The sequence below is a fragment of the Triticum urartu genome, chromosome 4 (genome assembly GCF_003073215.2).
Source record: "Triticum urartu cultivar G1812 chromosome 4, Tu2.1, whole genome shotgun sequence".
Classification (NCBI taxonomy): Eukaryota; Viridiplantae; Streptophyta; class Magnoliopsida; order Poales; family Poaceae; genus Triticum; species Triticum urartu.
The window spans coordinates 361,514,719-361,540,486 of record NC_053025.1 but is presented as its reverse complement, the minus strand read 5'-3'; the positions used below and the strand labels follow the sequence as shown (position 1 = coordinate 361,540,486).

Sequence of the window (25,768 nt, the reverse complement as noted above, 5' to 3'; positions counted from 1 at the left end):
GTTGTTTGCTTATTTTGAGGAATCTATGGCTAGTATCGGGGGGTATGAACTATAGAAAATTTGGAATACAGTAGGTTTAACACCAATATAAATAAAGAATGAGTTCATTACAGTACCTTAAAGTGGTGATTTATTTTCTTATACTAACGGAGCTCATGAGATTTTTTGTTGAAGTTTTGTGTTGTGAAGTTTCAGGTTTTGGGGTAAAGATTTGATGGATTTTGGAACAAGGAGTGGCAAGAGCCTAAGCTTGGGGATGCCCAAGGTACCCCAGGTAAAATTCAAGGACAACCAAAAGCCTAAGATTGGGGATGCCCTGGAAGGCATCCCCTCTTTCGTCTTCGTCTATCGGTAACTTTACTTGAGGCTATATTTTTATTCACCACATGATATGTGTTTTTCTTGGAGCGTCTTGCATGATTTTATTATTTTCTTTTTAGTTTACCACAATCATCCTTGCTGTACACACCTTTTGGGAGAGACACGCATGAATCGGAATTTATTAGAATACTCTGTGTGCTTCACTTATATCTCTTGAGCTAGATAATTTTGCTCTAGTGCTTCACTTATATCTTTTTAGAGCACGGTGGTGGTTTTATTTTATTGAAATTATTGATCTCTCATGCTTCACTTATATTATTTTGAGAGTCCTTTAGAACAGCATGGTAATTTTCTTTGGTTATAAAATTAGTCCTAATATGATGGGCATCCAAGATGGGTATAATAAAAACTTTCATATAAAGTGCATTGAATACTATGAGAAGTTTGATTCTTTATGATTGTTTTGAGATATGAAGATGGTGATATTAGAGTCATGCTAGTTGAGTAGTTGTGAATTTGAGAGATACTTGTGTTAAAGTTTGTGATTCCCGTACCATGCACGTAAGGTGAAACGTTAAGTGATGAAGTCGGAGCATGATTTATTTATTGATTGTCTTCTTTATGAGTGGCGGTCGGGGATGAGCGATGGTCTTTTCCTACCAATCTATCCCCCTAGGAGCATGCGCGTAGTACTTCATTTCAATAACTAATAGATTTTTGCAATAAGTATGTGAATTCTGTATGACTAATGTTGAGTCCATGGATGATACGCACTCTCACCCTTCCACCATTGCTAGCCTCTCTAGTACCGTGCAACTTTCGCCGGTATCATAAACCCATCATTTACCTTCCTCAAAACAGCCACCATACCTACCTATTATGGCATTTCCATAGCCATTCCGAGATATATTGCCATGCAACTTTCCATCATCCAGTTCATCATGACACATCCATCATTGTCATATTGCTTAGCATGATCATGTAGTTGACATAGTATTTGTGGCAAAGCCACCATTCATAATTCTTTCATACATGTCACTCTTGATTCATTGCACATCCCGGTACACCGCCGAAGGCATTCACATATAGTCATATTTTGTTCTAAGTATCGAGTTGTAATTCTTGAGTTGTAAGTAAATAAAAGTGTGATGATCTTCCTTTTTAGAGCATTGTCCCAGTGAGGAAAGGATGATGGAGACTATGATTCCCCCACAAGTCGGGATGAGACTCTGGACGAAAAAAAGAGTCCATAAAAAAGAGAAAGGCCCAAATAAAAAATCAGAGAAAAAGAGAGAAGGGGCAATGCTACTATCCTTTTACCACACTTGTGCTTAAAAGTAGCACCATGATCTTCATGATAGAGAGTCTCCTATGTTGTCACTTTCATATACTAGTGGGAATTTTTCATTATAGAACTTGGCTTGTATATTCCATTGATGGGCTTCCTCAAAATGCCCTAGGTCTTCGTGAGCAAGCAAGTTGGATGCACAGCCACTTAGTTTCTTGTTGAGCTTTCATACACTTATAGCTCTAGTGCATCCGTTGCATGGCAATCCCTACTAACTCACATTGATATCTATTGATGGGCATCTCCATAGCCCGTTGATACGCATAGTTGATGTGAGACTAACTTCTCGTTTATGTCTTCTCCACAACCACCATTCTATTCCACCTATAGTGCTATGTCCATGGCTCACGCTCATGTATTGCGTGAAGATTGAAAACGTTTGAGAACATCAAAAGTATGAAATAATTGCTTGGCTTGTCATCGGGGTTGTGCATGATTTAAATATTTTGTGTGATGAAGATAGAGCATAGCCAGATTATATGATTTTGTATGGATAACTTTCTTTGGCCATGTTATTTTGAGAAGACATGATTACTTTATTAGTATGCTTGAAGTATTATTATTTTTATGTCAATATTAAACTTATGTCTTGAATTTTTCGGATCTAAACATTCATGCCACAATAAAGAAAATTACATTGATAATTATGCTAGGTAGCATTCCACATCAAAAATTATGTTTTTTATCATTTACCTACTCGAGGACGAGCAGGAATTAAGCTTGGGGATGCTGATACGTCTCCAATTTATCTATAATTTTTGATTGTTCCATACTATTATATTATCTGTTTTGGATGTTTAATGGGCTTTAATATGCTCTTTTATATTATTTTTCGGACTAACCTATTAACCGGAAGCCCAGTGCCAGTTTATGTTTTTTTTGCCTATTTTAGTGTTTCGCAGAAAAGGAATATCAAACGGAATCCAAATGGAACGAAACCTTCGCAAGGATCTTTCTTGGAACAAATGCAATCCAGGAGAATTGGAGTGGAAGTCTGGAAGTCCGCGAGGCGGCCACGAGGCAGGAGGGCGCGCCTAGGGGGTAGGCGCGCCCCCACCCTCGTGGGCCCCACAAAGCTCCACCGACATACTTCTTTCGCCTATATATACTCTTATACCGTAAAATCATCCGGCAGAGCCACGAAACCATTTTTCCACCACCGCAACCTTCTGTACCCATGAGATCCCGTCTAGGGCATTTTCCGGTGATCTGCCGGAGGGGGAATCAATCACGGAGGGCTTCTACATCAACACCATAGACTCTCCGATGAAGCGTGAGTAGTTTCCCATAGACCTTCGGGTCCATAGTTATTAGCTTGATGGCTTCTTCTCTCTCTTTGATTCTCAATACAAAGTTCTCCTCGATGTTCATGGAGATCTATTCGATGTAATACTCTTTTGCGGTGTGTTTGCCGAGATCCGATGAATTGTGGATTTATGATCAAGATTATCTATGAATATTATTTGGTTCTTCTCTGAATTCTTATATGCATGATTTGTTATCTTTGCAAGTCTCTTAGAATTATCAGTTTAGTTTGGCCTACTAGATTAATCTTTCTTGCAATGCGAGAAGTGCTTAGCTTTGGGTTCAATCTTGCGGTGTCCTTTCCCAATGACAGTAGGGGTAGCAAGGCACGTATTGTATTGTTGCCATCGAGGATAAAAAGATGGGGATTATATCATATTGCTTGAGTATATCCCTCAACATCATGTCATCTTGCCTAATGCGTTACTCTGTTCTTATGAACTTAATACTCTAGATCCATGCTGGATAGCGGTCGTTGTGTGGAGTAATAGTAGTAGATGCAGAATCATTTCGATCTACTTGACACAGACGTGATGCCTATAATCATAATCATTGTCTAGATATTCTCATAATTATGCGCTCTTCTATCAATTGCTCGGCAGTAATTTGTCCACCCACCGTAATTTATGCTATCTCGAGAGAAGCCACTAGTGAAACCTATGGCCCCCGGGTCTCTTTCTTATTATATTGCATCTCTTTTATTTACATCGCATCTCGTTTTATTATTTTGCAATCTTTACTTTCCAATCTATACAACAAAAATATACCAAAAATATTTATCTTATTATCTTTATCAGATCTCACTTTTGCAAGTGGCCGTGAAGGGATTGACAACCCCTTTATCGCGTTGGTTGCATGTTTCTTGATTGTTTGTGCATAGGTACTAGGTGACTTGTGTGTTACCTCCTACTGGATTGATACCTTGGTTCTCAAAAACTGAGGGAAATACTTACGCTACTGTGCTGCATCACCCTTTCCTCTTCAAGGGAAAACCAACGCATGCTCAAGAGGTAGCAGGTACACTTCTATCACAGATCCGAAGAGATATTCGTTGCTAGAATGGATCCTTTCTAGAGAAGGAGTTTCTCTCGAAAGAAGTGAGTGGGAGGAAAGTAGAACTTGATGAGGTAATTGTACCTCTCCCTTATTGGAAAGTAGTTCATCACAGAAATCAGTTCCAGTGATTCCTACACCAATCAGTGAGGAAGCTAATGATGATGATCATGAAACTCTGATCAAGTTACTACCGAACCTCGTAGGTCAACCAGAGTATAGGTCCGCACCAGAGTGGTACGGTAATCCTGTTCTGGAGGTCATGTTACTTGACCATGACGAACCTACGAACTATGAGGAAGCGATGATGAGCCCAGATTCCAAAATGGCTTGAGGCCATGAAATCTGAGATGGGATCCATGCATGAGAACAAAGTATGGACTTTGGTTGACTTGCCCGATGATCGGCAAGCAATAGAGAATAAATGGATCTTCAAGAAGAAGACTGACGCTGACGGTAATGTTACTGTCTACAAAGCTCGACTTGTAGAAAGGTTTTCGACAAGTTCAAGGAGTTGACTACGATGAGACCTTCTCACCCGTAGCGATGCTTAAGTCTGTTGAATCATGTTAGCAATTGCCGCATTTTATGATTATGAAATTTGGCAAATGGATGTCAAAACTGCATTCCTTATGGATATCTTAAAGAAGAGTTGTATATGATGCAACCAGAAGGTTTTGTCGATCCAAAAGGTGCTAACAAAGTGTGCAAGCTCCAGCGATCCATTTATGGACTGGTGCAAGCCTCTCGGAGTTGGAATATACGCTTTGATAGTGTGATCAAAGCATATGGTTTTATACAGACTTTTGGAGAAGCTGTATTTACAAGAAAGTGAGTGGGAGCTCCGTAGCATTTCTAATATTATATGTGGATGACATATTGTTGATAAATAATACAGAATTTCTGGATAGCATAAAAGGATACTTGAATAAGAATTTTTCAATGAAGACCTCGGTGAAGCTGCTTATATATTAGGCATCAAGATCTATAGAGATAGATCAAGACGCTTAATTGGACTTTCACAAAGCACATACCTTGATAAAGTTTTGAAGAAGTTCAAAATGGATCAGTCAAAGAAAGGGTTCTTGCCTGTGTTACAAGGTGTGAAGTTGAGTCAGACTCAATGCCCGACCACTGCAGAAGATAGAGAGAAAATGAAAGTCATTCCCTATGCCTCAGCCATAGGTTCTATCATGTATGCAATGCTGTGTACCAGACCTGATGTGTGCCTTGCTATAAGTTTAGCAGGGAGGTACCAAAGTAATCCAGGAGTGGATCACTGGACAGCGGTCAAGAACATCCTGAAATACCTGAAAAGGACTAAGGATATGTTTCTCGTTTATGGAGGTGACAAAGAGCTCGTCGTAAATGGTTACGTCGATGCAAGCTTTGACACTGATCCGGATGACTCTAAGTCACAAACCGGATACATATTTATATTGAATGGTGGAGCTGTCAGTTGGTGCAGTTCCAAGCAGAGCATCGTGGCAGGATCTATGTGTGAAGCGGAGTACATAGCTGCTTCGGAAGCAGCAAATGAAGGAGTCTGGATGAAGGAGTTCATATCCGATCTAGGTGTAATACCTAGTGCATCGGGTCCAATGAAAATCTTTTGTGACAATACTGGAGCAATTGCCTTGGCGAAGGAATCCAGATTTCACAAGAGAACCAAGCACATCAAGAGACGCTTCAATTCCATCCGCGATCAAGTCAAGGAGGGAGACATAGAGATTTGCAAGATACATACGGATCTGAATGTTGCAGACCCATTGACTAAGCTCTCTCACGAGCAAAACATGATCAGCACCAAGACTCCATGGGTGTTAGAATCATTACATTGTAATCTAGATTATTGACTCTAGTGCAAGTGGGAGACTGAAGGAAATATACCCTAGAGGCAATAATAAAGTTGTTAGTTATATTTCCTTATATCATGATAAATGTTTATTATTCATGCTAGAATTGTATTAACCGGAAACTTAGTAGATGTGTGAATACATAGATAAACAAAGTGTCCCTAATATTCCTCTACTAGACTAGCTCATTAATCAAAGATGGTTAAGTTTCCTAACCATAGATATGTGTTGTTATTTGATGAACGGGATCACATCATTAGAGAATGATGTGATAGACAAGACCCATCCATTAGCTTAGCATAATGATCGTCTAGTTTTATTGTTATTGCTTTCTCCATGACTTATACATGTTCCTTTGACTATGAGATTATGTAACTCCCGAATATCGGAGGGACACCTTGTGTGCTATCGAACGTCACAACGTAACTGGGTGATTATAAAGATGCTCTATAGGTGTCTCCGATGGTGTTTGTTGAGTTGGCATAGATCGAGATTAGGATTTGTCACTCCATGTATCGAAGAGGTATCTCTGGGCCCTCTCGGTAATGCACATCACTATAAGCCTTGCAAACAATGTGACTAATGAGTTAGTTACAGGATGATGCATTACGGAACAAGTAAAGAGACTTGCCGATGACGAGATTGAACTAGGTATAATGATACGACAATCAAATCTCGGGCAAGTAACATACCGATGACAAAGGGAACAACGTGTGTTGTTATGCGATTTGACCGATAAAAATCTTCGTAGAATATGTAGGAGCCAATATGAGCATCCAGGTTCTGCTATTGGTTATTGACCGGAGATGTGTCTCGGTCATGTATACATAATTCTCGAACCCGTAGGGTCCGCACGCTTAACGTTCGAGGACAATTTGTATTATGAGTTATGTGATTTGATGACCAAAGTTTGTTCAGAGTCCCGGATGAGATCACGGACATGACGAGGAGTCTTGAAATGGTCGAGAGGTAGAGATCAATATATTGGAAGGTTATATTCGGACACTGGAATGGTTCCGAAGTGTTTCGGGTATTTTCCGGAGTACCGGGAGGTTACCGGAACCCCCCGGGGAAGTAGTGGGCCTTAATGGGCTTTAGGGGAAAGGAGATAAGGGCCTCAAGGGGTGGCCGCGCCCCCCCCCCTCTCATGGCTGGTCCGAATTGGACTAGAGGGGGTGGCGCCTCCCTCCTTCCTTCTCTTCTCTTCCTCCTTCCCTTCTACTCCTAGTTGGACTAGGAAAGGGGGGGCGAATCCTACTTGGACCGGGAGTCCAAGTAGGACTCCCCCCTATGGTGCGCCCCCCTTGGGCCGGCCTCCTCTTCCCCTTCCTTTATATACATGGGAGGGGGCACACCAAGTCTTCTCTTAGCCGTGTGTGGTGCCCCCTCCACAGTTACACACCTCGGTCATATCGTTGTAGTGCTTAGGCAAAGCCTTGCGCTGGTAACTTCATCATCACGCCGCCACGCCGTCGTGCTGACGAAACTCTCCCTCGGCCCCAACTAGATCAAGAGATCGAGGGACATCATCGAGTTGAATGTGTGTTGAACGCGGAGGTGCCGTATGTTTGATGCTTGGATCGGTTGGATCGCGAAGACGTTCGACTACATCAACCGCGTTACTAAACACTTACACTTTCGGTATACGAGGGTACGTAGACACACTCTCCTAACCTAGACTACTGACCGGTGACGAGGCACCTGGATCCCTCTCCCAGTCCGAGTGGCACGCGGGGATGAGTGTTGTGGTCATCGCAGTCGCAAGAGGGAAAAGAGGAGTTATATGCATATGTCACTTAGAGATACTAAGTTCCCAGGGAATGCAGCCCTGGGAGAGCTCCTACATATTTTACTCGGAGTGGACCTGGTCTGTCATGGACAACACTTGCATACACCACAATATATTACAAATAAATATATTTTCCCCCTTCTGTTGCTCTACTCATTCTGTTGATTCCTCTCTTGCTTCATCCCAATCCTTCTAAAATAGAGCCTTTTGCAGCTTCTTGTTGTCATCTGCAGGCTTGTGAATCACAAGCCTTGCTTTTCCCAGTCACTCTTGATCGATACACCTCAAGTACCCACAGGAGTGAAATCCCTATAATTTTAAATGGCAAAAGCACATTCAGTCAAAATTTTAGACAATGCAAAATTTAGTGAAACCAAAAAAACCTAATTTAGTACCTCATATGGACAACTCTGAAATCGTTGGTCTGCATCAAAGCCTTCATTGCACATTCTAAGAACCGGCTTCATTTCGCACCCACACGATTCTACCCTAGCTATCATCTTGGGCAATTTCACATGACCCATTTTCACCCGCTTACATTTGGTGACTGGCATCAGCAAAAGCGGAAAGGCTCAAAATGAAGCATTGAGGTCATTCTCCATTTGCTAGCCATGTCACCATCGGTGCCGCTGGCTTGGTTGACGCCGCCATTCCTGTCACGGATCTCGCCACTCATAGGTGCACAATGAGAGCTTGCCATTGACGATGACCCAGTAGAGCGCCCCATCCTCTCCCCTCCGTCCATGGTGTGCACACGAGAAGTTGGTGTGCCATCGGGAGTTGGGCTAGGGATTTGGAGAAGGGGATTTGCGAACTGGGATAAAATAGAGAGGAGTGACATGGGTTAATTAGCATATATCTTAGGGGGCTTTCCGCATAAAAACACATGGGTTAATTAGCATATATCTTAGGAGGCTTTTCCCGGCATACGTGGCGTGTGGCTACTTTGGATATGATTTGGACCTTATTGAGTCCTTATTAAAAAATAATGTACCACTTTTATGGGTTTTTTTAGTTTAGGTATGATTTTAGTACCGCCACACAAGTTTTGGTACCCCGTGTGTAATTAACTCTAAAAAGTACATTCAGTACATGGGCCACCAACAATCTCTCTCTCTCTCTCTCATCGTTAGGACGAGCCATTGTTGCCGCACCTTTTATTGAAGCTGACCCGGCCTTGTTTATGACAACCGGTAAGTTTTTGCTTACCATCAAATCTCTCCGTTGCACCCATACGACACTCTCGCTTCCTGAAGGAGATGACACGAATCTACGTCGAAGCTTTGTTGATTCCGCCCCGGTGAACAAACTCAAGATTGAAGTTTGAAAGACCAACTCGAAGATGAAGCGTCATCTCCAACCCGAGCGTCACACCTTTAAGGAAAAAAATCCTAAGCTAAACTACTGGCCCGGAGACGAGGCGCCCGAATCCATCTCCTAGCCAGAGTGAGAGGCGGAAGGGGGGTCGGATCCATAGGCTCGTCGTTGAAGCATGGAGGGGATGAGAGCCCAGGCTGCCGCAGACGTAAGGAGAGAGGTTAAATTATTCACGCTGTAGTCCAGTATGTGTATAATAATATATATATATATATGACTAGAAGAACGCCCGTGCGTTGCAACGGGGCCACATTAACTTTAAAGTTCAATATCAATTATGTTAATATTACATTTAATATTCTCATACATATTAAGTGACATTGACGACCTTTTTTACCATCAAATTCTCACACACACACCCTCTTCCTCCCTCTTCCTCACTCTCTCTCCCCCTCTCCCTCTCTGTCTCTCTAACACACACACATATCCATCTTAGTGGGTACGGGACCATAATTCATCTATTTCACACACACACGCGCTAGTGCATAAAAATATGGATTATGTGTATTATATTTGCCACCACAACTGAGGGAATTAATTTCATGTAATCCGGCCAGCACAGGCTCCATGACAAACAATACATCTAAATTTCTCAGCGTTATTTTTATGTAACATTGGCGAGAGGTAAAACGACGGTGATGTTTCCTTTTGTTTGGAGATTTGATTACCATCCGTGAGTTAAGCTGGGTACTAAAGAAGAATCTGATTGTGATACGTGAATTGATTGTTTGCCTTGTCGTTTGGTTTTTGGTATTTGAAGATTTGATTTACCATCCGTTAGTTGGGTTACCAAAAGAAGAAACAATCACCATAATGTAGAAAAGGAACTACATTGCACATGCTTACACCTCATCTACACTCCGTGAGAAATAATAATAGAATTGGAGCAAACAAAATAAGTGCACGAGAGATAAAACATCAATGAGGATCCTAATGTCTTGACTAATATGTTTGTCTCCACCTTGAGAAACACCTACAAGAAATTGGGAGGTGGGAGGGATGACGAAAAAAAACCAGGGGAGGTGGGACGAAAATAAACCTGGACCGGAGACTACCAACTTGAGACATTAGAGTAGAGATCATTTAGTTGATAAATAAATAGAAACGGTGTTAAAGGAGAAAACAGATTAGAATAACATTGAAAAACCAAAAGGGCGATGTAAAAGGGATTCGCCCTGCCCCCCGGGCCTTGCCACCGAACCGGCTCAGCTGTTGAGTCCACGCGCGGTCGTCTTCTCATGTTCCCCGAGCCGCGTCGCTACAGAGCCGGACTCCCGCCTGACCACCTCGCTGGCATCGAAAGGGAATGGATAAGGGTGACGCCATGCCTTCCCTGCCCCCATGGCCTCACTCCTCCTCGACGCCCCCTCCCGAATCCACTTCTCCTCCTCGCTCGCTCGATCCCGTCGATCTGGACGAAGTCAGACGCCATGGCCACCATGACCAACCCCGTCCACACGGCCACTGCCCTCCCTGCGGGCTAGGATCTTGTCGAGGAGGTCCGAACGCCTTCGCTACTTCGTCTGCGCCAACGAGATCATGTTCATCACCCCTGCATCGACGTCGCTGCCGTCTTCCTCAACCTTGGGCCACCGCGACATTGCCGTTCGATCCGCGTCGCCCCGAGCTCCCATGTCTTCCCCTAGGGCGCCATTGACACCGCCATGATCTCCTCTTGCCTTTCCCCTGTTTCCCCTCTCGTTTGCTCTCGTTAGGTATTTCGTCGTGGCCGAGAACCGCCGTCCGCCATGGCCATTGCAGGGGTAGCCACCGAGCTCCTCGGATTGACCCCGTGGCACATGCCCGCTCCTATGCACGCCCATGCCTGATCCTGCCGCTCTTCTTCCGCGCCCGCGGGGCCACTCCCTCTCCATGCCCACGCCCGTGCTACACCGCGTCGGTCGCGCCCGCCGCTGCCGTCGCGCTCGCCGCAGCCATCGCACCACTGTGCCCCGCGCGACACACACCCTGGCCACGCGCCACACTCTCGCTGGCTACGCTCGCCCCACCTGCTGCCGCCTATCCCTTCGCTCGCCCCGCTGTCGCGCCCCTGCCTCGCGCCGCCTCCAGTCGTGGCCATCTTCTACCGGCCGCCCCCTCAGCCACGCCGGCCGCATCTATGCGCTCCACCGTCGGCCGCTTGCCTCGCCTGCTGCGTGCTGCTTCCTGCTGCTATGCGCTGCTCTACCGCCGGTACGCTGCTGCGCCATGCCCTCGACACCGCCGTGGACAAATGTGGCGGAGGGATTGTTAATGGAGTACGAGAAGGAGGTGGCGGAGAAGGTGTGGAGAGGCGGGAGGTCTGGGGTGGTGTCACCTGGCTGTGGTGGAGGTGTTTATGCAAGAAGGAGTCGGAGTGGAAGGAGAGGTCACAATTGGAAAGAATCGCAAAAAAATCATAACCCAGAGATCTCATTCCAAAAAAGTGCTAATATCGATGGAGGGGTGATTTCCTTCAGCAAGTGGAAAAGATAGGAAATATTGGTTGTTATCAAGGAAATGTAAAAATTTAGGAAAGTTAGGATTTTTGAACTGATTTCTATGCAAATGGGGTTTTATTGTTTGGTAACGTGATATCAGTACCTGCCCGTTTGTGACGTGTCTGATTAGGAAAGTTTGCAAATGTTAAGAAACTATTTATTGGAAGGAAAGTTGTGACGTGTCTGTTATTTGTTTCATAAAACAAATTTCACTAATAAGAGAAATCGATTGATTTAGATAAGTTAAGAAAGTTAGATTAAAATGTATTATTTGTTTTTTGAAAATCTGTATTTGTTTCCTAAAACAAATTGAACCAATAAAAGGAATCGATTGATTTGCATAATTTAAGAAAGTTAGATCCGTGATTTGTTATACGTTAGGAAAGTGCTGGTTGTAATAAAGAGTGAAGAGAAAAATAAACCGATGGACCAGGGTGGGAGGGGTGGTGGGAGGAGAGACGGAAAAAAAAATTACAGAGAAAATAAACCGCGGAGACTATTCACCAACTCGTCTATTAGGAGTAGATAGAGATAACTAAAACCAGATGAAAATCCTATAGTAGAAGAGTTGGAGTAATAAATACAACAACAAATTGGGTAATTGGACTTGGAACCTGAAATTTCATTGAGATTTGGGCCCAAATAACAATTATCCAAGAAATCCAATGGCCGGCCTGCACTTTTCTCTCTCTCTCTGGTGTATTTCTTCCTCTGGCTCTCGTGCCTTCCCCAGACATCTCACACCGCCGCCGCCGCCGAGGGTTAGGGTTTGTGGCCGGAGATCCCTCGATTGGATTGGAGCGGCCGGCGCGGCGTGGTCGAATCGAATCGAAGAGAAGCGATAGAGATGGACGCGCAGCGTGCTCTGCTGGACGCGCTGATGGGGTCGTCGCGGGACCTGACGGAGGAGGAGAAGAAGGAGCACCGGGAGGTGGCGTGGGACGACCCCGACGTGTGCGCCCCCTACATGGCCCGCTTCTGCCCCCACGACCTCTTCATCAACACCAAGAGCAACCTCGGAGTATGCCCAAAGATCCACGACCCGGCCCTAAAGCAAAGGTTTTTATCTAGATTTCTTCCGATTCATCTTCATCCCCCCGCTAACAAAATCCTAATCCTAACCAAATCGATGAATGTTTGTATGCAGCTTCGAGTCCTCCCCCCGCTACGCCGCCGTCCTCCCCAAATTCGAGGCTGACCTCGCCCACCGCTGCGAGAGGCTGGTCTGTTTCCTTCTTCCTCTTCCTCTTGCTCTTCCCCCCGCACGCACACACAGATTTTGCATCTACATATGTTTTGTGGTTGAATTATCTATCCAGATTCCAACATATATCTCTTTCTTTCTGCTGCTGCTGCTGCTGCAGGTCCAGGACCTGGATAAGAAGATCAGGCGCGGCCGCGACAGGCTTGCGCAGGACGTCGTGGAGGTGCCGCCCCCCGCCGCCCATGCCGAGAAGGTCGAGCAGCTCGCCATTCTCGAAGACAAGATCAAGAAGCTGCTCGAGCAGATTGAGCAGCTCGGCGACACCGGCAAGATCGACGAGGCCACTGCGCTCATGAGGAAGGTACTGCACAGACCCTCTGGCCTTCTCTTTGTGTTTACTAATCTTACTTAGGGTCTGTTTGGATTGGATTCAAGCCTGGGGCTGCCCTACCAATTAATTAATTGGCGTTGGCGTGCTTTCGATACTAGACACCAAAAAGTCGGATCCACGCCAATTTTTTGGCAGCCTTTGTACATCCGCGGGTTGCAGAATCGCTGGCGGTGAAAACCTACGCCAAATTATTCGCGTGGCCAACTTTGGCAAGGCTAGCACGGACAGTGAATGGAACATCGTCTTACTGATTATTACTAGCCATTGGCGATAATTACATGATGCCTCAGCCAAAGCTTCTGTTCCTGGCTTGCAGGTGGATATTCTCAACCTCGAGAAGTCGGCTCTCACCCACCAGATAGAGACCAAGCTCTCCATGGTCCCGCAAGAGAAGAAGATGGAGCTCTGTGAGCAGTGCGGCTCCTTTCTCGTCACCAACGACGTCCTTGAGAGGACGCAGTCCCATGTCACCGGCAAACAGCACATTGGTTATGGTCTGGTCAGGGAATTCCTCGCCGAATACAAGGTCAGTTGTAACTAGTGGTTGCGCCAAAACAGAACAATGTTTTCTTTTTTGTTTGGTTCATCACGCACACCAAGTTCTGATGATAGTTGCTTTTTCAGGCTGCGAAAGAAGCGGAGAAGCTTGCAAGGGAGAAGGAAGCAGAGGAGCGTCAGAACCGGGAGAGAGGATACCATAACAGAGGCCACCGCGACGACTATAGGGAGAGATCCAGGGAGCATGACCGTGACCGCTACTATGAGCGAGGAAGCCGTGACAGAGAGAGGCCCTATGAGCAGGGAGGTAGAGGGTCAGACTATAGAGGCGGTTCCTATAACAGCCGCAGGGATTCTGAAAGGGCGAGGCCCAGAGATAGGAACGGTGGTGATTTTTCAAGAAGAGGAGACCCGGGGAGGGTGAGGAGCAGGTCCCGGTCTCCAGGCAGGCATGGTTATTAATCATTTCAAGTTATATGAGACTCATGAGGTAGACCATTATGCTCCTTTGCTTATTCATTCAGTCACAATGTCTGAGTGTTGTCATGATTAAATTTAAACCTTACTCTGCTCTAGCAGCTCTTTGTTGAAACCATACCCCTATGGTCTTCCTTTTATTATAGAGAGGATAAAAAACAGAGGAAGGTACCATCTGTTTCTTGGCAATATTTCTGTGTTTATTACATCTTACGTGCACTCTGAGATTGTGTTTCCAGTCTAGGAACTGAGAAAATGTTGTTTGATATGATAAGAGCTGAAAGCCGTATGATGATACTATCATCCTATCCTATCCTAGGCAGGTATTCCGTAACCTCTGTCTGTCTTACATGTTAAAATGATTGATTGATTGATGACATACAAGGTTTGGTTAGGACCTGGAAGAAACACTAGACAGGTAACCTCCATCTTATACATGTTAAAATGATTGATGATATATACAAGGTTGGGTCGGACCGGACCTGGAAGAAACAGTAGGAAGGTAACCCGTAACCTCCATCTTATACTACATGTTAAAATGGTTGATGATACGACCTGGGAGAACAGTAGGAAGGTAACCCGTAACCTCCATCTTATACTACATGTTAAAATGGTTGATGATACGACCTGGGAGAACAGTAGGAAGGTAACCCGTAACCTCCATCTTATACTACATGTTAAAATGGTTGATGATACGACCTGGGAGAACAGTAGGAAGGTAACCCGTAACCTCCGTCTTATACATGTTAAAATGATTGATGATATATACAAGGCTGATTCGGACCGGACCTGGAAGAAACAGTAGGAAGGTAATCCGTCACCTCTGTCTTGCATGTTAAAATGGTTGATGATACGACCTGGAAGAACAGTAAGCAGGTAACCCGTAACCTGTCTTGCATGCTGAATTGATGACGTATGGAAGGTTGGGTGGGACCTGGAAAATTCAGGTAACATTATAGTAGAGCGGTTTCTGAATGCCTAGTCTTGTACGTACAAGATTTAATTTGCACTGCCAGTACAGATTTTGTGTACTGCGCCAGGCATTTCTTCTTGACAGATTTTAAGAAATGACATTGACTAGTATCTGCAGTAGGTGTATGGTACAATCGTTAAACACGAGGATTATTAGGTGTGATATGATGAAAATTACTATCGTACAGGGTTGGGTAGGACCTGGAAGAAACAGTAGGCAGGTAACCCGTAACCTCTGTCTTGCATGTTAAACTGATGATGATATATGCAAGGTTGGTTTGTTCAGGACCTGGAAAATTCAGGTTAACATTATAGGGTATATGCAAGGTTTCTGAAGGCCCAGTCTTGTACAAGATTTAATTTGCACCGCCAGGCATTTCTTGTCGACAGATTTTAAGAGATGACATTGACTAGTATCTGCAGTAGGTGTATCGTACAATTGTTAAAACATGAGGATGGCCGACATTGGGATTTCTTTCAGTCTAGGAACTGAAAAATTGTTGTGCGATAGAGCTGAACGTCTTGAGATGATGATAGCACTATCATATCATCCTAGTAGGCAGTGCAGTGCAGGTAACACGTAACCTCTGTCTGTCTTGCATGTTTAATAATTGAAATTGACATAGATACATGGCTGGGTAAGGAGGGGACCTGGAAGAGTGATTTTTTGGCAGAAGAACAAGAGGTAACAACAACATTTTTGGATATACCCAGCCAATTTGCATGGCCGATACAATACAGATCTTGTGTGTTTTCTTCTTCTTGTTGTTGTTTATCAAGAGACGAGCATGGTCTATCTTATCTTGTGATATATGATGGTCATTAGTAGTATTCATCATCAATCAATCTTTAAATACAGGATTGGATGGTCAACTTGGGACTTGTTTGGTACATCAACCAGAAGAATGAATTCCAGTGTGTTGTTGGCCGGTGCATGCCACGGAGATGAATGTTAGATTTCAATTACAGAATCACCCTTTTGGGCGTCGCTCGATGGTTGAGAGTTGAATTTGAGCTTTGAGCGGACTTGAAACGTTTTGTTCCAACCACCTGATGCAAATTTTCTGGCTGTATTTGGTTCAAATATGAAATGCAGAATCGGTACCTTTGCACTTGTTTCTACCACACCTTTTGTTCCAACCAACGAATACCTGCCCTGGGTGTGAAATATAATTTGGTCATATGGTTTTTTAGGTCCTAGATCTGACTATCCAAACATGTATTGTGAGCCATAAAAATTATGTCTCTTGATTCATTATCAAATGAGATTGAAACATACTCCCTCCGTCCCAAAATGAGAGTGCAAAATTGAGATAGTTATTTTGAAATGGAGGGAGTGATTTTTATGGCATATTAATTATGCATGCTCGACTAGTTAAATCGATGACCTAAATTTTCATGCCAGACTTATTCGCATCAAGAGGGAGTAAGCAATTATAATTATCATCACATTCAAAACATGTGTGCACGGAGTTTCAAAAAACAAAAAAAACATCTGGGAATGTATCTAAAAACACAAGAGTGGTCAAATGTACAAACAAAACATCCATCTTCAAATGCTGCTATGCATACACCAAGAATGCCTTCATCGCCCCAAGAATGCAGCACGCCGCCTCTAGACGAACATGCTGGAGGGCTTTTCTTACCTGCCTCATGAAGATGCTCCAGTAATTTTCGCACGTTAGCAAATTACCAAGACAAGGAAATCAAGTTAGGGGCCAAAATCAGTCACTGATTCCTACTCCTTGACGTACCAGAAACACCAAAGCCTAAAAGTTTCCGTATGCAACCATCAACAACCCAAAATCCAACTCATAATTGAACCAACCAGAACCAATCTCTTATATAACACCAAAACAACTTGTTGATCCATGCTGAAATTCTGTCATCATGTCCCCCAATGAGCACCTCATAAATATGACCAAATTTGGACCCAAGTGCTAAAATAGCCAGCCAATGAACCTCGACAAAACAAGTCTACTTGACCAACTCCAACAATTGTGACACCATAAACTGCAGCCTCATGTGAATGCTAGTTACTGCATGCATCATCCATCCACTATATAATCACAACATGTACACCAAATATCCCCAAGACAAGAATCAAATATCTTACCAAACAACAGTCTCATATCCCCATTGACCTCAAGACCAACATCAACAATCTCAGGCAATTCTCCGCAAAGCCACATAAACTGTCTAAAATCCATAATCCATAATGTTATCTAATCAAATACAGAGAGGTCGGTCCATGTCATGCCTCTAGTTCTATAACATCATCCACCAATATCCTCACAACAGATTCATGACCCCAAACATGTCCTTTAACAAGGACAGTTAATTATTGGTCTGCGACAACGAACGGTACTTTGAAAGATAACTAACAACCAACTGACTTGCGAGTACTAGTAGCTAAATAAGCGGCAATATGTTTCTCACTAGTCACTACCAAACCAAACACTAGTGTCACACGGCACCACCTGATGTCTGCATGTAAACCGATGTTAGTGCCGCATGATCATTGCAAATATCAAACAAGACCAGTAAGAGAAAGTCACACCAGCTGACAAGAGACATACTGTGATACCACCTAGTGGTGGTAATAACCGCCTCCAGAATGCCCGCCTCTATGGTGTGGTTGGAATGCACCCCTACCATATTGCTGCATTACATGGTAGACAAAAGCAAAGGCCAGAAAATTAGACAAATAGACAGATGGATAACCAAACTTCACCAAGGTATATTATACTTACAGCTGGGGCAGGGGGAGGGGCATGGGCATGGGCATGGGCAGGGGGCGGGGCATGACCAGGAGCAGGGCCATAGTGATGATCACGTGAATAACCACCCCTCGTCCCAAAAGAGTCTGCAATGGCAATATACAATGAGAAACTATCACAAAATAAGATCAAAGGGGCATAGCAAAATGGTTACAGCATAGGATTACAACCTCTGTGGCGGTCACCTCCAGGAAATGGTGGCTGGTCATAATGACCAAAACGGTTCCCTCCAGGAAATGGTGGCTGCTCGTAATGGTCAAAGCGAGGGCGCACACGAGGAGGACCACCATGCTCAAAGTATCCAGGAGGACCGGGTTCCTATCATATAAAAAGTAAGTTCAGTGCAGATGGTACAGAGAATTAATTACTTAGCACTTAACATAGCAATACAATATTGTAACAAACCATGTGAGAATATGGCCTCTTAGCACCATGCCGAACATCTTCATAGAGATATGGGTTTTCACCAAAGGGTCTACCAAAATCACCCTCGGGCTCAAATGTTGGCCCTCTAGGTGGATGATGATATCCTCTCCCCTGTCCTCTATCAAACAAATCATGCTGCCTTCCTGAGGAACCCCCTGCGAAGCCGAATATTAGTCAGCAGTGTAAAAATGAGCTCAAAAGGTTGAAGCAGTAAATTTGTGTTTCTGAATCGCAATAGGAAGCCCACCTTGAAAGGCAGGAGGAGCCTGCCTGGCTCGGAAATCAGAGGGCGAAGCTTCAAAACTGTTGTTACTGTATGCAGAATTAAATCTCCCACCACGAACAGGAGTGTGATTATTGAAACCCCTATCACCATGGAAACCTTCCCGGCGAGGGGCAGCTCTTCCCCTATTAAAACCTCTACCTGCACAGCCATAGAAGTCAACAAACAAATCCTCATATAACAACACAAGCAGTAGAGGAATTCGGGAGGGAGCACAGTTACTTACCAGGCCTGTTAAAACCAGATCCAGGATGTCCAATTCGAAACCCGCCACTCATTTCACCTTTCACAGCCTGACTTTTAGGTAGAGGGTTTGAAAGTCTAACCCTTACTTTTAGCTAAGTTAAAAAAACACCAAAATTATCTATCACTTATAAGCATCTACACAAGGACATGTGAGCACATTGTTTGGTATACATGAAAACAAAGACGGTACCATTCCAAACCAGAAAAATACCTTTGCTTTTCCAACATCACCCAGCTCGGTGTTGTTGGTGGCTTCAATACAAGCAAGAGCCTCCTCATGGGTTGAGAAGTTGACAAATCCAAAATCGTTTCTTTTAGCACTAGACATATTGCGAGCAAGCACAACTCGTTCTATCAAACCATAAGCTTTGAATCGGTTTTTAACACGCTCTTCATCCCAGTATGGTGGAAGCCCATCAATAAAAACTGATTTGACCTGCAGCATGAAAAAGTAGTCAACGACATGACAAATCATAGACTTGCAATGGTTGGACATGAAAACCAAATAATTGAGAACATTCCAAATGTGCAAATAGGATTTTGTTTTTGTTTTTTTTCCACCACAATACCCATATGTAACAAAGTGAGGACACCAAGAAAAGTGTATAATGCACAAATATATGTGGTAATCATATGGTCATAGAAGACATCTCATCTCAGTCTGATGTAAAATTTAAATTATCTAAATTGTAGTAACAAGCAGCCAAATATGAGCATCATTGCAAACCATAACTCCTGGATAAATCATAAACTACAAATAGCTAACCAATAGTTAGTATTAAAACTATTACTGCAAGTACAACGGCATCTTTCTACTTATGTCATTTAATTCACTAACACCATCAATAAAAAAAGTAGATAGTAAAAGTAGTTAAGCACCTGAGCCATAACTTCTGCATCTGCTTCTTTTATTGGCTCTGCAAAAGCAACTTTTGCAGTTCTCTCAGGATGACCAAACAGAGCATCTGGTTGCTGCAGCCTCTTGAATGCAAGCATCGCATCCGCGTGGCAAGAAAACTCGAGAAATGCAAAACCACGGCTCTGGCCTTCGTTTTGAGTATCAGGAACAAGAGTTAAGCTTTGAACTCCTTCAACTCCATAGTCAAGCAGCCTCTTCTTAATCTGAAAAAGAAAGGCGCAGAATTAGCAAAATTTACTTATTAACAGGCAAGCTCGTGATTGCGCATATTATTTAAGGAAAACTTACAGCTTCCTTTGTCCATGTATTGCAAATATTGCCCAAGAAGAGTGTGTCGTTGTCCTCGCTAGCGGCAACGGCACAACGTTTGCCATGTATCTGCAGCAGAAGAAAAAATAAATTAAACATGTGTCACACATCCCACAAACAATCGGACATCGCATCACAGAACACTGTATCTTAACATTTGTTTTTCAAAGTAATAGTGTCAGGGGAGCTGAGGTATTACCATAGGATTCTTCACCTCAGCAAGCGCGCGAGCCACCTGGTGTTTGTTTGCAAACCTGACGAACGCAAAGCCCTTGTTCTTGTTGGTGGAGAGATCCTTGTGGAGACGGACCTCCACAACATGACCGACGTGCGCAAACACCTTCCTAATATCCTCCTCGACGGCTTCACGGTCCAGCCCTCCCACAAAGATCTCTAGCTCCTTTTTGCGCTGCCTGTTCTTGGCCATGTCTGACATAACCTTGCGCTCGTCCTCTTGCTGTTTGACCTCACCTGCAGCCTGGCCGTGCTCCTCCGACGCCCTAGCACGGTGCTCTTCCTGTTTGCTCTCAGCTGCAGCCTGCCCGTCGTCGTCGTCCTCCGTGGCCTTAGCAAGGTCGTCTCCTTGTTTGATCTCAGATGCGGCCTGCCCTTCACCCACGGAGACAGAGTCGTCGAAGATGACCTCTTGAGGATCCTCCTCCTCCTCTTCCTGCTGAGCATCCATCTGTTGTTGGTGGAGTGGGTGCTTATTTTCTGAATTATCATCATGAGTTGCAGCAAGCATTTGTCCCTGGTGGAGTGGGTTAGGTTGGCTGTCTTGCTTATTTTGTGCATCATGAGTTGCAGCAGTCTTTACCGCTACATCATCGTCATCGGCTTTTCCACCCTCCTGCTCTATCACCTCCGCTTCTTTGCTCTGTACCGCTTGCTTGTTCGCATCGGGCGCTGCATCCTCCTGGTTATTATTTCCTTGCGCTTCTTCTTGCTCTACGGACAACAACATATCATGAGGCTCTCCAGCCTCCACCTCCATTTTCTGCTGCTGCTCATCATCATTGGTAGGAGACGGCACGTCGGCCTCACTCGGCTCATCGACTGTGATTGAGGTTGGCTCCTCCTCCTTGATGTGCTGGTGGACTGTGGTTGAGCCTTGATGGCATCATGACATGACATGACATTCCATTATCCATTACAATACAAGGTCGAATGGGGGAGTATGTACAGTAGTGGAAAGGAAAGGAAACATCTTCTCTCTCTCTCTATATATATATAGATATAGATATAGAGTAAGATTAGAGTTAGAGTAGGTAGTGTACTTACTATATATGTCTGGCGAGGAGGCGCAGTGTTGAGGGGATGCCTCTGTCGAGTCAGAGATCTCAATCGTCTCCCGCCCCGCAAAAGCAGAGGCAGAGGCAGAGGCAGAGGCAGAGGCAGAGGGGGCGGCATCTGGAAAGAAGAAGAGGAGACGGGCAGTGAGAAGGAAAGTCGAAAACTTTTTATTTAGGTAGGGCGGAGGAAAGAGGAACAAGGGCAACTACCTTGGGTGTTGTGGGTGAGCTGCTCCTGCTCCTGTTCGTGCTCCTGATCCTGCTCCTGCTCCTGCTCCTGCTCCTGCTCGTGCTCCTGCTGGGCGGCGTCGGGAGCCTCCTCGGCGCGGGTTCTGCGGGCTCGGGCGGGCGGGCGGGAAGCCAAGCAAGCAAGGAAGGGGATTGCTTGGTTAGACAGCGAGAAACAGAGACAGAGAGAGCGCGCGCGCCCACCAGAGAGGAGGGAAGAAAGGAAGCACCTGCGGCGGGAGGCGGCGGGGTCTTGGCCGCTCGTCCGCGCCCACGGCCGCGGCCGCGTCCCCGGGCCCGTCCTCGTCCTCGGCCGCGACCGGCCGCCGGCGCCATGCTTCTTGGGTGATGAAGGAGTGGAGTTGGGGGTTTGGTTAGGGTTGGGAGTTGGGACAGACAGATTTGGGTGGGGAGGGGAGCAAATCTGATGAAGGAAGGAGTTTCGAGTTGGGGATTTCTTTCCTTCCTTGCTTGCTTCTTCTCTTTTTCCACCTCCCCCACCCCACCTACATTCTTTCTATTCTAAATTTCTAAATGAAAGAGATGGAGATGGATGGGTGAGGTGGCGCCACACACACAGACCCTTAACCCTTTTCTTTCCTTCTCCCCTTTCTTCATCTTCAACTTCCTTCTTAAATAATAAAAAATGGCTACATGTGGTGCCGCCGTCGCATCCTAGTCCTATGTGGTGCCGCCGTCCTTACTGCCCTACGGGGCTACACCTCCTATGCCTCCCGGTGCCCCGACTGGTTCGGGTCATGGTTCAGCTGCCCCCAGCGCCCATCCTTCGTCACCATATGATAGCGCGCCTCTGGCAATCGCCCCTCACCCGGAGACGGATCCTTTGACGGGTTGCTACGCACCACCGGCACAGGCTCATGCGGATCATACGGCGGCGCCGTCGTCGTTTTACTTCTCGCACCTCCTTCCAGTGAAGCTTACGCCGAATAATTACTTGTCATGGCGGGCTCAGGTGCTACCTCTCCTCCGAAGCCGCTACCTGGAGGGATACGTTGATGGCTCCAACCCTTGTCCGCCGCCGTATCATCCGGCGTATCACATGTGGGTGGCCCAGGATCAGGCAATCCTCTCCGCTATCCAGTCATCGCTCACTCCGAGCGTGTTGTTGCTGGTCATCTTCGCCGCGACGTCTCGGGATGCCTGGTCGGCGCTTCACAGCAGCTTCGCCTCACAATCTATGACGAGTGCTCATGCTATACGCACCGAGTTGGGGAAGACTAAACTCGGCGGCCTAACCATCACTGAGTACTTCACCAAGATGCCCGGTCTCGCTGACACCTTGGCCTCGATCGGCCAACCGCTTGGAGATGAGGAATTCAGCACCCACGTGCTCAATGACCTTGATGATGATTATGACAATCTCATCGAGAATATCCATGGTCGTGAGGCTCCACTTCCGCCACGAGAGCTCTATACGCGTCTTATTGGTCGTGAACAGCGCATCAAAGCGCGTCGTGCCTCTCCGAGCTTCGTCTCTGCCAATGCCGCGACCCGCGGTAAGCCACAGAAGCCGTCGCCACTTGGTGGGAAGCCGGCCTCATCCCCGCAGGCTCCGCGGGGCGCTGCGCCATCCATCACTGGCGGTGCCAGGCCGGTGGCTTGTTATCCCTGTTGCGGTGCTCAGCAGGCCTGTCAGCTGTGTGGCATTGAGCGCCACATCGCCTCCCATTGTCATCGATGCTACAAGCAAGATTTCCTCGGCCTGGGCAATAATGGCAAAGGGAATGAAAAATAGGCTGTTGCGGTGGCAAGTCATGAACATGGGCGCACTCCGTCCTACTCCATTGATCCTACATGGTATATGGACACGGGAGCCACGAACCACCTCACCAACAAGATGGCCAAGCTCTCCACTCAGGAACCATATCGCGGTCATGATCAGGTGCACACCGCCAATGGAGCAGGTATGCGCATCTTCCATGTTGCCCAGGCCTCACTTCTTGCACACAACTTTCGAAAACAACATCTTTCCAATATTCTTCGAGTTCCCACTGCTACACGTAGTTAGTTGTCTGTCCCTCAACTTACTCGTGATAATAATGTCCTTGCTGAGTTTCACCCTTTTCGTTTCTTTATCAAGGATCGGGACACGAGGGCCGTTCTGCTTAGTGGCCGTCTTCGCCATGGTTTATATGCACTTGACGCGCCGCCCACATCTCCTATGCAGTCTTCTCCTCAGGCGTTCAGCGGTGTTCGTGTGTCACCTACACATTGGCATGCACGCCTTGGTCACCCTGCTGCTCCTATAGTTTGTCATGTGCTACATCGTCATGAACTACTAGTTGTGTCCAATAAAACTGCTGAAACTATTTGTGATGCCTGTCAGCAGGCAAGAGTCATCAACTTCCGTTTTCAGAGTCTAGTCGTGTTGTGGAACATCCTCTTTAGCTTGTGTTTTCTGATGTATGGGGTCATGCCCAAACGTCTGTTAATGGCCACAATTATTATGTCAGTTTCATTGATGCTTATAGCCGGTTCACTTGGCTTTATCTTATTAAGCAAAAATCTGATGTGTTTGATGTCTTTATTCAGTTTCAAGCACACGTTGAGCGTCTCCTTAAGCATAAAATTATTCATGTTCAATCCGACTGGGGGGTGAATATCACAACCTCAACACATTTTTCAACAAACTTGGGATTTCTCACCGTGTGTCTTGTCCTCATACACATCAGCAGGATGGAACCGCTGAACGTAAGCATCGTCATCTTGTAGAAACTGAACTTACTTTGCTAGCTCATGCCTCCGTTCCGTTTAGGTTCTGGAGCGATGCCTTCTCCACCGCCTGTTTTTTGATAAACAAGCTTGCCTCGCGACTTCTGAATATGAAAATGTTGGGGAACGTAGTAATTTCAAAAAAATCCTACGAACACACAGGATCATGGTGATGCATAGCAACGAGAGGGGAGAGTGCGTCCACGTACCCTCGTAGACCGAAAGCGGAAGCGTTAGCACAACGCGGTTGATGTAGTCATACGTCTTCACGATCCGACCGATCCAAGTACCGAACGCACGGCACCTCCGAGTTCAGCACACGTTCAGCTCGATGACGTCCCACGAACTCCGATCCAGCAGAGCTTCATGGGAGAGTTTCGTCGGCACGACGGCGTGATGACGGTGATGATGATGCTACCGATGCAGGGCTTCGCCTAAGCACCGCTACGATATAATCGAGGTGGATTATGGTGGAGGGGGGCACCGCACACGGCTGGAATAGATCAACTTGTGTGTCTAGAGGTGCCCCCTGACCCCGTATATAAAGGAGCAAGGGGGGAGGCCGGCCGGCCCTAGAGGGCGTGCCAGGAGGAGGATTCCTCCTCCTAGTAGGAGTAGGATTCCCCTCTTTCCTACTCCTACTAGGAGGGGGAAAGGAAGGGGGAGAGGGAGAAGGAAAGGGGGGCGCCGCCCCCCCCCCTCCTAGTCCAATTCGGACCAGAGGGGGAGGGGCGCGCGGCCTGCCCTAGGCCAGCCCTCTCTCTCTCCACTAAGGCCCATAAGGCAAACTATTTCTCCCGGGGGGTTCCGGTAACCCTCTGGCACTCCGGTTTTCTCCGAAACCACCCGGAACACTTCCGGTGTCCGAATATAGTCGTCCAATATATCGATCTTTACGTCTCGACCATTTTGAGACTCCTCATCATGTCCGTGATCATATCTGGGACTCCGAACTACCTTCGGTACATCAAAATACAAAAACTCAAAATACCAATCGTCACCAAACTTTAAGCGTGCGGACCCTACGGGTTCGAGAACTATGTAGACATGACCGAGGCACGTCTCCGGTCAATAACCAATAGCAGAACCTGGATGTTCATAATGGCTCCCACATATTCTACGAAGATCTTTATCGGTCAAACCGCATAAGAACATACGTTGTTCCCTTTGTCATCGGTATGTTACTTGCCCGAGATTCGATCGTCGGTATCTCAATACCTAGTTCAATCTTGTTACCGGCAAGTCTCTTTACTCGTTCCGTAATACATCATCCCGCAACTAACTCATCAGTTACAATGCTTGCAAGGCTTATAGTGTTGTGCATTACCGAGTGGGCCTAGAGATACCTCTCCGACAATCGGAGTGACAAATCCTAATCTTGATTTATGCCAACTCAAAAAGTACCATCGGAGACACCTGTAGAGCACCTTTATAATCACCCAGTTACGTTGTGACGTTTAGTAGCACACAAAGTGTTCCTC

General features: G+C 45.8%; 2 protein-coding genes across 8 annotated transcripts; one reads left to right on the top strand and one right to left on the bottom strand.

Moving 5' to 3' along the window:
- The first annotated feature begins 12,218 nt into the window (after positions 1-12,218).
- On the top strand, positions 12,219-16,163 carry LOC125551680 (luc7-like protein 3). Of its 7 annotated transcripts, none has more exons than XR_007303020.1 (7): positions 12,219-12,588; positions 12,677-12,752; positions 12,894-13,094; positions 13,441-13,650; positions 13,749-14,112; positions 14,199-14,267; positions 14,339-14,405. XR_007303020.1 is itself a non-coding variant. In XM_048714963.1 (6 exons), exons 1-5 carry the CDS (start codon positions 12,377-12,379, stop codon positions 14,082-14,084), a joined length of 1,035 nt encoding a protein of 344 aa, XP_048570920.1. In that variant the 5' UTR covers positions 12,219-12,376; the 3' UTR covers positions 14,085-14,112; positions 14,199-14,288. The 7 variants fall into 7 exon arrangements, 4 of the variants coding, with proteins under 4 accessions (XP_048570920.1, XP_048570921.1, XP_048570919.1 ...); XR_007303019.1 differs by having other exon boundaries at positions 12,220-12,588; positions 14,202-14,267; XM_048714963.1 differs by lacking the exon at positions 14,339-14,405 and having other exon boundaries at positions 14,199-14,288.
- A 1,099-nt stretch (positions 16,164-17,262) lies between these two features.
- On the bottom strand, positions 17,263-22,953 carry LOC125554756 (nucleolin-like). Its single transcript, XM_048718191.1, has 14 exons — positions 22,825-22,953; positions 21,785-22,071; positions 21,537-21,658; positions 21,316-21,444; positions 20,234-21,144; positions 20,014-20,103; positions 19,686-19,928; positions 19,018-19,242; positions 18,787-18,898; positions 18,525-18,701; positions 18,257-18,432; positions 18,022-18,169; positions 17,825-17,937; positions 17,263-17,733 (listed from the first exon to the last, which is right to left on the bottom strand). The coding sequence occupies exons 1-14, from the start codon at positions 22,951-22,953 to the stop codon at positions 17,662-17,664; spliced, it is 2,934 nt and encodes a 977-aa protein (XP_048574148.1). The 3' UTR covers positions 17,263-17,661.
- Between the last annotated feature and the right edge of the window lie 2,815 nt (positions 22,954-25,768).

Bases quoted from the DNA above. Each gene is read 5' to 3' on its own strand.
- LOC125551680 (XM_048714964.1), top strand. From the start codon at position 12,377: ATGGACGCGCAGCGTGCTCTGCTGGACGCGCTGATGGGGTCGTCGCGG. The intron at 13,095-13,440 runs GTACTGCACAGA...CCTGGCTTGCAG, and splicing joins CCACTGCGCTCATGAGGAAG to GTGGATATTCTCAACCTCGA. The intron at 13,651-13,748 runs GTCAGTTGTAAC...TTGCTTTTTCAG, and splicing joins AATTCCTCGCCGAATACAAG to GCTGCGAAAGAAGCGGAGAA.
- LOC125554756 (XM_048718191.1), bottom strand. From the start codon at position 22,953: ATGGATATTCTCGATGAGATTGTCATAATCATCATCAAGGTCATTGAG. The intron at 20,104-20,233 runs GTAATACCTCAG...CTTCTGCTGCAG, and splicing joins CTGAGGTGAAGAATCCTATG to ATACATGGCAAACGTTGTGC. The intron at 17,734-17,824 runs GTAAGTATAATA...CATGTAATGCAG, and splicing joins CCCCTCCCCCTGCCCCAGCT to CAATATGGTAGGGGTGCATT.